Source organism: Pelodiscus sinensis, chromosome 4 (assembly GCF_049634645.1).
Source record: "Pelodiscus sinensis isolate JC-2024 chromosome 4, ASM4963464v1, whole genome shotgun sequence".
Taxonomy (NCBI): domain Eukaryota; kingdom Metazoa; phylum Chordata; order Testudines; family Trionychidae; genus Pelodiscus; species Pelodiscus sinensis.
The window spans coordinates 84,996,174-85,010,963 of record NC_134714.1 but is presented as its reverse complement, the minus strand read 5'-3'; the positions used below and the strand labels follow the sequence as shown (position 1 = coordinate 85,010,963).

Sequence of the window (14,790 nt, the reverse complement as noted above, 5' to 3'; positions counted from 1 at the left end):
AATGAAAGTGATTATGAAATCACTTTATGATTCTGAAGACAGGAATGAGGAGTAAGAGCAGCAGAATAAAGATAAAAAAACCCAGAAAACTGGTAGGTAAAGCCCCTTGGGAAGAAAACCTAAGGTAAAAACGAGCTCAGGAAAGATGGCAGTTTCTCAAAGACAGTATTAAAATCACTAAAGCAAACTAGTCCAATGCAGGGAAAGATATAAAGAGTAAAAGGCTGTGCCTGGGTGTGCCTTGCCCTTTAAAGTCCCCTGCTGGAGGCGTTGTGTCATACTACACCCAGCCCCAGAAAAGGAGCAGTAACGATAACACAGCAGTAAAGGATTGCTTAGAAAGGCTGTACAGAAGCAGCTAATCAGAGCACAGCAGCAGGGGTGGTGGGTATAATAGGCAGGGGAAGGCATTGCCTTCCCAAACAGCCAGCCTGGCTCCACTCATACTCCACCCTCAGAATGCCTATTGTAAGCATACTGGAGGTGGACTGTTGCTGCTCTAGACCACCTGCCCTCCCCGTGTTCTGGGGCTAGGAAAGCTGGGGCCACATGCCACCCTCTCTGCCTGTGTTCTGGGGCCAGGGAGTCTGGGGCCATGCACCACCCGCCCTCCCCATGTTCTGGGGGTGGGGCCCCCAGTCCACCCCTTCTCCAAGCCATGCTCCTGTTCTGCTCCCTTTCCTCCTCCCCTGAGCAATGTGGCCCCGAAGGATTACAGGAGCAGGGACACATATACCCCCCACACTCACTACACGGATGGCAGGAGCTGGAGCAGCATAGCAGCCTGCTCCACCCTGCTTCTCCACAGCAGCAGGAAAGGTAGTGCCCTGGGCCTGGGATGCTCTGCTTCCCACTGTCATGGAGAAGCTGAGAACTGCGGGCGGGGAGGGTGGCACAGGCTGCTCCGACTCCCTCCATCTGGGTGATGAGCGGGTGGGGGGCCCTGCTATCGCCTCATACCAGGCTCCAGTAATCTCCTATGTCCCTCCATCCATAGGTCAGTTAAGGAGGCCTGGGGCTACTGCCCCAATCCATCCTATAGCTCTGCACTGAATAGCCTGGTCCTGAGAACAAGAGGATCTGATAACAGTAACCCTAAGGTGATGGGTGAAAGGAAAGGAGTCAGCTGAGAAAAGGCTCAAGAAATGGCAGCAGTGAACTGGGTGCTGTTTTGGGAGTTGGCCTAATGGGCTTCCTTCAGTTCTCCCACTGGGGAAGTAGTGCAAGTCTTGAGAAAGGGACAAAGTTTGTTGAGAAGCCTTAGTGTTAAAGGGCCCAGACACAGGGCTGAAGATCTGTATCGGGGTTGATAATATGCTGAACTTCTTGTTACCCTGGAAGGGGTAAGTTTGTTCATTCATACTGAATGTGTGACTTGGTTGGAGAGCAGAGTCACTGTAGATGCCCCTAATGAAGCTACCAACTTATAGGAGATGTCAGGAGAAAAAAAAACAGCAGCATCACACCTAGACCACTAGAGATGCTCATGAGAGGTGAGTGCCCTCTTTCAGAGCTCAATATGGCTTCGCCAAATCAAAGAGGAATCCTACAAAATGTGGAAACGTGGATAATTTCATAAGGATGAAAAAAACCTAGTATAACCTTGTGGGAACAGAATCAGAAAGACTAAGACACAAATGAGTTACATGTAGCAAAAAACACAACAGGCAATAAGAAGAGGCTTTATAAATACGTCTACACTGGCATGAATTTCCGAAAATGCTTTTAATGGAAAAGTTTTCCGTTAAAAGCATTTTCGGAAAAACGCATTTAGATTGGCAGGATGCTTTTCCGCAAAAGCACTTTTTGCGGAAAAGCATCCGTGGCCAATCTAGATGCGGTTTTCCGCAAAAAAGCCCCGATCACCATTTTCGCGATCGGGGCTTTTTTGCGGAAAACAGTACTATGCTGTCTACACTGGCCCTTTTGGGCAAAAGTCTTTCGGAAAAAGACTTTTGCCCGAACGGGAGCAGCATAGTTTTTCCGGAAAAGCACTGATGATTTTACATGAGATTGTCAGTGCTTTTCTGGAAATTCAAGTGGCCAGTGTAGACAGCTGATTTTCCGGAAAAACTTGCCAGTCTAGACACAGCCTAAGAGTAAGAGAGGAAAATGTAGGTTCACTACTTAGCAGAGGAGAGCTAATAAATCATGTATCAAGAAACCTGAGGTATGTAATGCCTATTTTGCTTTAATAAAAAGATTAATGGTGACCAAATACTTAACACTACTAACAACAAGGGGGAAATAATATTTAGATAAGTTAGATGTATTAAAGGTGACAGACCTTATAGAATTCATCCTAGGGTACTTCAGGTGCTAACTGAATCTGGGAGTTATAGGGACTCAAGCTGAATATGAGACAACATGATGGAGTTGTGACAAAGGCTAGTACAGGCAGTCCCCGGGTTACATACAAGATAGGGATTATAGGTTTGTTCTTAAGTTGAATTTGTATGTAAGTCGGAACTGGTACATATTGTAGGGGAAACTCTAGCCAAACATTTCTCCAGAGCTCAGTTTTATTCTCCCACACCTCACTTCCCTCAGTCCTTTATTCTCAAGCTGAGGTGTCTGCTGAGAAAAGCCGCTCCGCGTCTCCCTGGTCTGCTGGGGGGAAGCAGCTAGTGCGGAGTTGCCTCACCCCGTTTGTAAGTAGGGATCCGATGTAAGTCGGATCCATGTACCCCGGGGACTGCCTGTATTCAGGACTGTATTAAGAAACAGTAGATAACTATCTTGCTCTACTCAGCATTGGTGAGGTTTCTGCTGGTAGACTGAATACAGTTCTGTGTGCCACATTTTAGGAAAGATGCGAATAAACTGGAGAAAGTCCAGGGGAGAGCAACAAAAATGATAAATAGTTTAGAAATCCTGACGTGAGAAAAGGCTAAAAAAGCTTGGTATGCTCCATCTTGAAATAAAAAGATGGAGTGGAGACCTGGTAAGTTTTCAAATAAATTTTGTAATAAACTATATTTTGTAATAAATTATATTTACCTGAAGGAAGTCTAAGTAATAATGAGCTTAACCTTCAAGAATGGAGATTTATGTCAGATATTAGGAAAATATGTTCTAACTATAAGCACAGACCAGGGGTGGGGAACCTTTTTGGGTTGGGGGTCGCTGACCCACAGAAAAATCACCCGGGGGGTGGGGGGTGGGAAGGCTGTACAAAAGTGAAAAGCAAAAAAAAAACAAAAACAAAAAAACACCAACCAAAACCACCTAACTGACATGTCCCCTGACTCCCCACAGAAAGACACTCCCCACATTCCCCTTGCATAGCAGAACCTAAGGGGGCCCAGGCTAGTAGATTGGGGGGGGGCCCCCAGGCAGCACTTTACTGCACCAGCTGAGGTGGGGAAGCAGCAGCACATAGAGCCGCTTCTTCCCACACCAAGCAGAGCCCTTGGATCGGCTCCATCTCTGGCTTGCCTGACTCTAACCCGCAAGGCTTGGGGCTCCTCTTCTCACAGTGGGGCACTGGTGATTCAGCCCTGCAGGAGGAGCTGTAGGGGGGATGTGGGGCTGAAGAACCAGCATGAGCTCCCCAATGTTGGGAGGGGAGGAGCCCCGAGCCTTGGGGGTTGGATATGACTCCTGGGCCTTAGGTTCCCCAACCCCTGGCATAGATAAATCATTGGACTATGTAGAATACCTGTCATTGGAGGGTTTTAAGAACAGACAAACCCTTGTCAGGGATGGTCTAGGTTTATTTGGTCTTGCCTCAGTGCAGGGGGCTAGACTAGATGACCATTTAAGGTCCCTTCCAGGCCTACAATTTTATTATTTTATGGTTCTATAACTTCTAAAAAAAAAAATTCTGACCTAACATATTTGCCAAATTCCACCCAATTAATCAAGTTTTGGATAACTGAAGCTGCATTTTTCATCAAACTATTAATCCAAAGCATTTTGCCCAGTCTACCCACAACTCCCTACAGCACTGGAGGAGAATGATGTTGCTGACCATCAGGGAATAGCTGAAGGAAGTGGTGAATTATCACTGATTGCAGAGGATTCATTCAAGGAGTGGGGCTACTGGAGGGCACATCAGTCATACAATCAAGTCTCACATATACACTTGAGTTTATTCATTTTTTTCAGGGCTCATCTAGGCACTTACATTTGGTCTGTGGATGCAAATGTAAGAATGAAGAGCCTCCACATAGGTGTGCTGAAGTCTCTCTACCAAGGGCTGATCCTGCACATTAGGTCGGTCTGCCAAGAAATAGTTTAGACATTAGTAGGCAGCAGTAGGCAGCCTGGTCAGTGTTGCTATCACAAAAATATAATCCTAATCCCTGGACAGTGTCTCCCAAGCCTTGTCCTATACTCTCCCTATGAGATAGTATACAGGCAACTTGCCTTATGCAAGACAGCAGTTGTTGTGAGAATAAGTTTCTTGTATCTATCTTTATCAGCCACATTTTGAAAGGATTATTAAGTAAATATGATTTTACTTTGTGGCAGGAGGTTACTGAGCCACGGCAGCCTGGTCTAGCTCACTGGGTCTCACATACCAGTCCTAATGAAGATGTGAGGCTGTGCTCCAATAGATAGGGATGAGAGAGTCTCTTTTATCAGACAGTTGTGGGAGAAATAATGAAAAATAGGAAAATATCGATTCCCTCAGAGTGTAAATTGCAAAGAATAGAGACAAACTTGATCTGACAGCTCCACTACACCACCCTTTAGGACTCAAGCTGTAATGGGCCCAGACTCCAAATGCCTTTCACTGACCACTAGGTGTCATGACTACCCTATAGCAAAGGACCAACATGAGCATTCACCAGGCAGTGTTTCTAAACCTTTTCTTTTTTAAAAGTACCCCTTTTAAAAATATATATATATATAAGTACCCTCAGTACCTACAGTTTTCAGAGACACACACTTTTTTTTTCTACCATTGCAAAACATTTGTTTAAACAACTTAATCGTAGCCAGGCGGGCAAAGAAATTTTTGGGTGTAAAAAGTACAACAATAATAAAGTGCTGTAAAACTTAAAACAAAAACTCAGTTTTCTCCAAATTTCAGTTGTGTTGACGTACCCTCACCCCCCGACTTCTCTCGACTACCCCTAAGCGTACTCGTACCATTGGTCGAGACACACTGCACCAGACAAATAAAATGCTGGTTTCTGGAAGAAATGCTACAGACTACACTTCAGTTATATGGAACAGGTCATGAAGCAGTGGAGAATTCCCTTTGTTATGGAAGCAACTCAAAGAGTTAGAGTATAATGAATACTCAGAGCATATGTGATACTGTGTTACCACAGCATCCATGCTAGGATCCTGCCTCCTTTGCTATAGGCTTGTCATTCCTCCTCAGCATCTGACCCCACATGTGCTCTATTTTTCCTATACTTTGATTCAGGGCTGCTGCACTTTGCCTTGTTCCTGGCTTTTTACCTGCAGAGAAAATGTTGATGGCGATTAAAAGTGCATATTCAGCATCGTTGAGCTGTAGTTCATTCATTCCCTTTGAAAACTCAAAAATAGGATTAATGAACTCGAACTGCAGGCCTAGAGAAAACAAGAAAGAAGGGTGTGTAGATTAGCATTGGCCATTGTTCTCTGTGCCTCACCTTCTGGATGACACTTCCAGTTTTCATGCAGTAAGTTACTGGAAGGAGGAAGGTGGATCCATCCCCACATTTGCTGCAGAGCTCACAGGAGAAACTGTTCCCTTATCCAGTTTATCCCAACATTTTCTAGGGTCAATGGCAAACTAGGTTCCTCCTTCATACTGCTCCATTACTGAGGAGTGTGTGTCAGACCCTGTGACAGACCTGAGAGCTACCACTCAAGCCAACACTCTACCATCTACTCACTATTAGCACTAATTGGGTTTCTTGGGAAAAGCCTGACAGGACAGAGGTGTACCTGATTACCAAGCCAGATTGGGGATGGACAGCCTAAGGACAGCAAAGGTTGTTTTGTCCAGCCCTCCTGCCATGATGTAGGATTTGTTGCGTCTAAACCATAAAAAAAAACCAGATGGCTATTTTTGATGCCTCCTTTTAAAAACCTTCACTGATAGAGCTTCCACAATTTCCCAACACAGTCTGTTCCATTACGAAGTTTTTCCTGAGCCATACTGTAGTTTGAACCCATTGCCTATGGTCTTGCCTTCCATCTTTTTATGGCAGTCTTTGAAGTATCTGAAGACTGCTATCATATCCCCACCTTAATCTCCTCTTTTCCAAATGGAACATACCCAGTTCCTTCAGCCTTTGCTCATACTGCATACTTTCTATCCCTCTGTTCATTGTTGCTCACTCCTGGATCCTTTCCAGTTTCTCTACATCCTTTCAATACACTGGTGATCAAAACTTGTCACGGTAGTTCAGCTGAGGCCTAACCAATGTCAAGTGGAGTAGTACTATCACCTCCCATGACTTGCATGACCTTTTGGTAATGCAACCTAAAATAGCAATACAATGCTGTTGAAAAACATACCATGCAAAATGCAGATTCATGTTGAAGTTGTGATCCGCCACAATTCCCAGCTCCTTCTGAGCAGCACTGCTGCCAAGCTAGTTTTCCTCCATCCTCTATTTGTGCATTTGGTTTTTCTTCACTAAATGTAGCACCTTACATTTATTTGTTGAATTTCATTTTGGTGGCTATAGCCCAGTTCTACAATTTATCAAGATCCCTCTGAATGTTAGCTCTATCTTCGTAAGTATTAACAACACTGAGTTATCTGCAAACTTTTTCAGTGTGGTCTCTGTAGCTACATCCAGGTCATTAATAAAGATATTAACATTGGACCAGAACAGAAGCCTATGGAATCCCCATTGGATTCAATCCAACATCATTCTATTAATATTTACTCTTAGTTTGCTGCTGATTAAATAATTGTGTATCCACTTAATGGTAATTCTGTCATGCCCCATTTCTCTAGCTTATTTATCACAATGTCACATGGGACTGTCACAAGCATTGCAGAAGTTCAAGTACACTATGTCCACTGCATTTCCCCTATCCACCAAATCAGTTACCCTCTCAAAGAAGGCTCTCAAGCTAGTCTGGCATAACTTATTCTTGGTAAAGCCATCCTAGTTGCTAGTGATTACCCCTTTATTCTATGGATGTCTGCAAACTGAAAGTTTTATACATTGCTCTGTAGCTTCCTAAGCAGGAGCGGCCCTAGACGCGCTGCCGGCAACCAGCGCCCTAGCCGAGACGTGCGATCAGTGCCCCCACCTAGAAAGCCCTCAACAGCCATTTTTCTTGGCACCCTAGGCAACCACCTAGATCGCCTGTATTGATGGGCCACCACTGTTACTAAGTATTGAAATCCTAAATATTGACCTACTAGCCAATTAGCCCATCATAAGATGGGATTTTCAGGTCTCTCCTCCATGTCGTATTTCCTTTCTATCTCGGTCTTCTCTCCTGAGCCTCCAGCCTCTCGCTCTCTCTCTCTCTCTCCCCCCTCCTCCTACTGCCTTCCCTTCTCTCTTTCTCAGCTCTCCTCCATCTCCTGCCTCTCTCTCCGTCTCTCTTTCTCTTCTCCCCCTCTTGCCTCTCACTCTCTCTTTCTCTTCTTCTCCTCCTCCTGCACGGGGAGCATGGAGCCCAAACGACTGTTTGTGCCGCTTGCTCCTGTGCAGCAACCTGGCTGAGTGGCTGCCTATGAGCTCCAGCTGCCCCCCTGCACCGTTTCCCTTCATCCCAGCACTGATCCTGCAGCCTCCCAGTTGTCCTCCTCCTCCCCCTCGTTCCCCCACTCTCCCCCCAGCCAGGCTCAGCGCCCAGCCTCCACTCACAGGTGCCAACTGGAGGACTGAGCAGTGGGCAGCCATGGAGCAGGCGACTAGAGAGAAGCGGCACCGGAGAAGCTTGTGCTCCGCCAGCCTGTGCTCCCTCTCGGGCCCACTCCAGGTTGCAAACTCTCCCTGGCTGGTTGGACCAGATGTCAGCACAGTAAAGACATGACGGAGGCTACAGGCCCCGCCCCCTGGCCGTGTACGTCAGCACCCCGCCCCTCTTCGCCTCCTGCCGTGGTGCTCAGCTGACTTCTGCGCCGCTCAGCCAGGCCGCCGCGGGGGAGCAAGCAGAGCAAGCAGCTGTTTGGGCTCCCCTGCGGCGGCCTAGCTGTGCAGCGCAGAAGTCAGTTGAGCGCCATGGCGAGAAGCAAAGGGGGACAGGGCGGTAACGTACACGACCGGGCCCTATCCCCTTTGCCTCCCACCATGGCACTCAGCTTGCTGCAGGGGAGCAAGCGACGCAAGTGGCTGTTTGGGCCCCGCACTCCCCATACTGCACCCCCGTGCTTCATGGGGACCATGGCGCCCAAACGGACACTTGCACCGCTTGCTCCCTTGTGGCGGCCTGGCTGAGCAGCGCAGAAGTCAGCAGAGCTCCACGGTGGGAGGCGAAGGACGTGACACGGGCAACAGCGCTGCCCAGAGGGAACAGCCAGGGAGGCAACAGCACCACCCAGACAGAACAGCCAGCATTTCAGCGTTACAGAGTCACAGACATCGGGCTACTATATATATGATAATGCCCTCGCTCCTCCTTTTCCCCCCTTTTAAAAATGAGCACTGCATTAGACCTTTTCCAGTCTTCTAGGACCTCTCCTGTCATCCATGAGTTGGTTAAACTACATTGCCAGGAGTTCTGAGATTTCTTCAGCTAATTCTTTTTAGTACCCTTGGATCAAGAGCATTTGGCCCCACAAATGTGAATTAATTCAAATTGGTCAGAATAGCTGAGATTTTCTTTATTTATCCCAATCTGCATCTCTTTATGGTCTGTGGTATTTTATCTAGTTGTGTATGTGTAGACTGAAACAAAGAAGACATTGAGCAACTTTCCTTTACTATCATCTTCCATTACTAGCTCAACCTCTCCACTGAGCAGCAGATTTACACCTCATCTTTTTTGTCTGACACACCTGAAGAACACCCTCCTGTTGTCTCTAACACTTCTTGCCAAGTGTAATTCATTCTTTGCCTTGGCTTTCCTGACTCTTTCCACACACACTCCTTCGGTCCATACTAGGGTTCCCTGTAAGGTGCACACCTGCAGAGACACGCACCAAGAATTTCATTCCCTCCCCCCTCAGTAGAGCCATGCAGCTGTGGCCCCAGCTGCTCCCAGGGGGGAGCTGTGTGGTGGGTTACTGCCCACCCCAGGAGCAGCTGGACAGCCACCATGCAACCTGCCAGAGCTGGAGCCTGGGCCATGGTACTAAAAATAGCACCATGGCCTAACTCCAGTCCTGGCACATGGGGCAGCCACCCGCTGCATGGCCCGGCCTCTGGAAGCAGCTGGGGCCGGGACCACGGTATTAAAAATAGCACCGCAGCTCTGCTTTGAGCTGGGCCACGGTGCAGCTGCTCCTGGGAGGGAACCACAGTATTAAAAGTAACATCACGGCCCTGGCTCCAGCCCTGGCACATAGGGCAGCCATCCACCATGCTGCCCCACCCAGCAGGTGCAGCTATCAGGATGGCAGAAGGTAAGTGAAAGGGCAGGGGGATAACTAAGGAGAAAGTGGGGGTGAGGAGAGGAATGGGTTTGTGCTGAGGGGAGAGGAAGGGGCCAGGGCAGTAGAAGAAAGGGGAAGGCACCAAGGGGCAGGGTGGAGGAGAGAGAAATGCCGAGAGGAGACAATGAAGGAAAAGGGCAGGAGGAGTGGAGGTGGTGGGGAATAGGAAGGTGTTAGTGGGGGTGGGAGTGGAAAAGGGAGAGGGTGATGCTGGGAGAAGAGAGGGGAGAGGTAATGGGAGCAAGAGGAAGGAAGAGAAGAGGGGAGCAGTGAGTGCTGGGAGAAGAGGGGTGGGCATGAGGAGCAGAGTTTGGAACAAGTCATGTGTGAGGGTGCAGAGGGGCATGAGAAGAACTGGAGCAGAGGATAGTGCGGGGGTGGACACCAGGGAGGAAGAGGGCAAGGAAGGCAGGTGCTGTGGGGGAGGGTAGGGGCAGTGATGGAAGGGGGAGGCACCAGGAAGCTACAAGGGTTAAGGTAAGGAGCAGGTTCCAGGGTGATTGTGGAGGTGATGCAGAAGGCAGACATGGGGAGGGCAGGAGAGGGGAGGGGTACCAGAGGACAGAGGAGAGAGGCAGGGCAGGTGGGTAGAGCGAGGTGGTAGAAGAGGGACTGGAGAGGAGAGGTGGGGGGGAGGGAAGAAAGGGGGGAAGGGCAGGTACAGAGGTTAGAGGAAGGCAAGGTGGGGCAAGTCCAAGAAGGGCTGAAGGGAGTGAGAAGGCCAAGAGCCAGGACAGCAAAGGAGGGTGGGGGGGCAGCAGCAGGTACCAGGGGAGCCGATGGGAGGAGGGGAGGATGGGAGACATGGCAGCAGAGGGGGAAAAGGGAGAGGATTATAACTTGGGTGCCACAGTGGCACACATCCGAACAAGTGCACATGACCTTAATATTGGTGCACAAGACAAAACTCTCTCCGCTCATGGATGAAAAATCTCAGAAGGAACAATGGTCCCATCTGCTCATGTTATTCCCATGTATACTTCCTTGGTAACATGCCCCTCCTTCCATTTTCCTGTATGTATCTCTTTAGGGTTTTACATAGCTAAAAAGCTCCTTGTGCAACCACAATGTCCTCCAATGGCTCACCTATTCTGATGCAGAGAAAAGATAAGCTTGATGTTGAGCCTCTAGTATTAAATCTTTTAGAAACTGCCCACCCCTTTGACTCTTTTTCTTCCTAATTGTTCTTTCCATGGAGCTTGCCTACTATTTCTTTGAGTCAACTGAAATCTACCTTACTGAAGTCCAATGTCTTTGTTTTGTGGTTTTGATCTCTTCCCTTCCTTAGACTCTCTAATTAACAGCCCTAGATAGAATTAATCACAGTTAACTCATGATTAATTAAAAAATTAATCATGATTAAAAATTGCAATTTTAAACAGACTAAGACAGTAGCATGCCAATTGAAATTTATTAAGTATATTGGATGTTTTCTACATTTTCAAACGTACTGATTTCAACTACAACACTATATTTTTTATTATAAATATATGCACTGTAAATTATAAAAGTAGCAAATTTCAATTCACCTTATACAAGTACTGTAGTGCAATCTTTTTATTGAGAAAGTGCAACTTACAAATGTAGTTTTTTACAAATGTATTTATTTCTCTAAAAAAATAATATGAAATTTTAAAGCTTATAAGTGCACTTAGTCCTACTTCTTGTTCAGCCAATTGCTAAAACAAACAAATATGTTTATATTAATGGGAGATACCACTGTTCTTATTTACAATGTCACCTGAAAGTGAGAATGGGCATTCTCATGACTATTTTGTAGCCAGCATTACAAGGTATTTAAATGCCTGCTATATTAAACATTCATATGCCCCTTCATGGTTGCACCAATTGAGGCTGTGCTTCTATGGTAATGATGCTCATTAAAAATAATGTGTTAATTACATTTGTGACTGACCTCCTTGAGGGAGAATTACATGCCTCCTGCTTTGTTTTACCTGTAGGGTGCCATATATTTCATAACATCACGATCTCGCTAGCATGTCCTTACCGCCCCTCAGGGAGAGGCAATCAAGGAAGCTCTGCATGCTGCCCCAGTGACAGCTCTGCACCTCACTGTGACCAATAGGAACTATGGAGGTGGCACCTGCAGGTTCAGGCAGCATGCATCATGGAATGCTGCCTGTCTCCTCTGCTTAGGGGCTGGGGCATGGCAGCTGCTTTCACAAGTAGCTCAAAGCCAGGGTGAGCAGGTAGGGAGCCTGCCACCCTACTGCACCACTTACTGGGAGCCACCTGAGATAAAGTGCTGCCTGGTCAGAACCTGAACTCCCTACCCCAGGTCTGAACCCTCTCCTGCATTGATACCCCAACCCTGAGTTCTCTCCCACACTTAATCTCCCTCCCAGATCCTGCAGCACAAACCTCCTCTCACACCAACTGCCTGCGCCCCCTCCTACACCCCACACCCCCATCCCAGACCAGAGCCCCATTCTGCACCCTGAACCCCTCATTTCTGATAGTACCCCAGAGCCTTGGGGAAGCCTGGAGCCTCCAAACCCCATGGGATATTGGGGGGAGGGAGGGGAGATTCCTTTTGGGTCAGTAGCCCAGATAAAAAAACAGATTCTCTACCCCAGCCTTAGACACTAAGGCCTTCAGCATCATGACCTCTTTTTTTTTTTTAAACTCTGATCATCATGTACAGGGATAGGATTACAGAAAACATAATAAAATTGATCTCTGGCAGAATGCTAATGATGATCTGTTTACACAGATTCTGAGTGACTCTTGCAAGCACTAGAGTTTGCTACTGGCAAACTTTTGGGAGCTCTCACAGATGGGTCAGATGAAAATCCCTAGAATCAAAGATCATGGGGAGCTCCCCAAGAACATAAAGGGAAATTCTTAGGTACAGTTAGGTAGGAACTTCCACATAATTAGGACCTCTTGTGGATGCCCTTAGAGACAGATAGATCTAGGATACAAAATCAGAGGAAAGACAGCTGGAGCCTGACTTTTCAGAAATGATTAGCACTCTCATCTCCTACTGATTTCAACTAGAATCAGTGGTGTTAATACCTGGCCTTCAGACTATTTAATACCACCAAATAACAATGACAGTTCTGTAGCACTTTGTGCTTTTCTCCAAATGTCTCAAACCAAACCACAAGCTACTGCATAAAGTTCACTTTTCTTCCACCAGCACTGATTAGTCCATCCTAGTGTCACCTCTTCTATAGCTCCTACAGCTCTACAGAATGTGCAAACAAACTAGTCCTCCAAGGACCATGCTAGCAGTATCTCCCAGTGAAATCTCCATGACACACACAAGCATTGTGTAGAATAGGAGACTTACACTCCAACAATTTACCATGAGTGTCAGATAATAAAGCAGGCCATTTCTTTATGTTCCTTAGTTCCTACCTGGTACCAGAATAACTAAGCCCCACAGAGGATGCTGCGAATAGTTCACTGGCAGATAAGTAATATAGATTTCCAAGCAGTCACAGCAGCACACAATAGGTTTCTGAATTTCCTACTCTGCTCACTGAATCTAAATGTCCTCTCTTCGTTGACCAGAATGCCTGCCCAAAACCCCTGGGATTTTTTGTATTCCACAGGGAGGAACAGCAGGTAAACCCTTCTCAAATCAGATAAGGCAGCTTGAAAGCAGCCATATAACCCTGACATTCATGAGGAAAAAGACCCCCTTGATAGTCCCTGCAGATGACAGTGGAGATAGGTGATCCTGTCTTCCCCATTTTGTCAGTATGGGTAAGGAAGAGGCTAGGAGATCACTAAAGTTCTGCATGTCAGTTTCCTCTATGATCTTTGGCACTAGTAACTGAACTGAAGCTGTGTGTTAAATAGGAAATGTGGTCCCAGCAGCACATTGCCAAGTTCCCGTTCGCAGCCATACTGTATATACCTCACCCAAATCCCTAACCCCTGTACCTAGGTCCAGAAGCTTGCATTAAAAAAGAGAGGGAGAGCATGGGCTAGAGATACTTTTTCTTTCATCCCATCTGCTGCACTAGCTGGGTTTCAGCTCACCTGCTTTGGCAAAGTCATCCCGATTATAGCTCAGGTCCTTCAGAAACGTGATGCTTTCAGTCTCTGGATTGTAGCGCCGGGAGGTCTCCAACAGCATCACCTAAAACAAACCAATCCAGGGAGATACACTCAGAGCTTGACTGTGCATCCAGAAAAAATGTTACAGAACCTACAGCTTATCCTGGAGCATCAATGTAGAAAAGTCACTAACTCACCGCCCCCCCCCCCCCCCACCCGTATCCCTCTAAATTACAAAGTAAATCCTGTCCAGTCCTCTGTGGTGTCTTCCTCAGAGATAATTTGCAGCTGGGAACTCTACACAGCCAGTGCTCTTGCCCCATTGGCTACTGTGTCCCATGCTTGGAGAGGATAGCACTGGAATAATGGTTCCATATCTGAGGTTCCTTGCATCTCTCCTCCCCAAGGCAAGTGCTCAATTGAGAATCCAGTCCACCCACCAGAGAATCATTCTTCTCTACTGATATCAACTGTGATGGGCCTAGATTCTTACTTCTATGGTAGATGTCTTCAGGAGAGCAATCTGATCTTCCCTAGTGAGCTCCAGAAAGCCGGGCAGCTGCTTGGCAAAGTCCACAATCTCTTGCACAGAGATGATTGCAAGCTCAGTGAAATGAGCAAAACGCTGCTGCCGTGCTTCACGGTTATGAGGGTCTGGAGCTTGAGGCCATGGCTGGGCGGGAGAGAAGACACACAGAGGATGAGAATGGCCAGTGAAAAAAAGGAATAAATATAAATAATCCCTCAACACCCCAATATACAATTAGCATATGGGCCACCTCCCATGACACCCCTATACTTAACACTCAGTCACCACACACGTCCCCACACTTAGCAAATGGTCCCTGTTCCATGACTTCTCCATAAACTTAGTGCATGGACCCCAGGCCATGCCCCCCTACAGTTAGTGCATGGACCCAGCCTCCCCTTTCCCTCTGTATTTTGGAGTTAGCCCTTTAAGCTTGTACCGTCACTTTGAGCCTGTCTGTGAATGAGCGCTGGTTACACTGCTGCTGAGCTGCCACAAGCTTTTCTATCATGCCCAATTGCTCAGGTGTCAGTTTATGGGGGGTGTTGGGTGGAGATGGGGGGTTCGGGCGCACAACTACTGTCCGAGCCTGATCATCCTCCTGTTTCTTGAGTTTCTTAAGCCGGATCTGCTCTTCAGACAAAACACCTAAAAGGAGGAGACAGAAGAGACTGTAGTGAGAGAGTGAGCACTGATGCCAGAAAGAAGAGACAAA

The 14,790-nt window shown here is 47.1% G+C and overlaps 1 protein-coding gene across 5 annotated transcripts in view; it reads right to left on the bottom strand.

Annotated features, from left to right (window-relative positions):
* Positions 1-14,790, bottom strand: part of NR1H3 (nuclear receptor subfamily 1 group H member 3) — a 79,770-nt gene that overhangs the window by 5,428 nt on the left and 59,552 nt on the right. For all 5 annotated transcript variants that reach the window (XM_006135350.4, XM_006135349.3, XM_006135352.4 and 2 more), the window contains 5 exons: positions 14,515-14,723; positions 14,040-14,219; positions 13,529-13,628; positions 5,419-5,532; positions 4,130-4,224 (listed from right to left, as the gene is read on the bottom strand). In XM_006135350.4, coding sequence (XP_006135412.1) covers positions 4,130-4,224; positions 5,419-5,532; positions 13,529-13,628; positions 14,040-14,219; positions 14,515-14,723 — 698 coding nt within the window. The remainder of the gene's footprint in view (positions 1-4,129; positions 4,225-5,418; positions 5,533-13,528; positions 13,629-14,039; positions 14,220-14,514; positions 14,724-14,790) is intronic.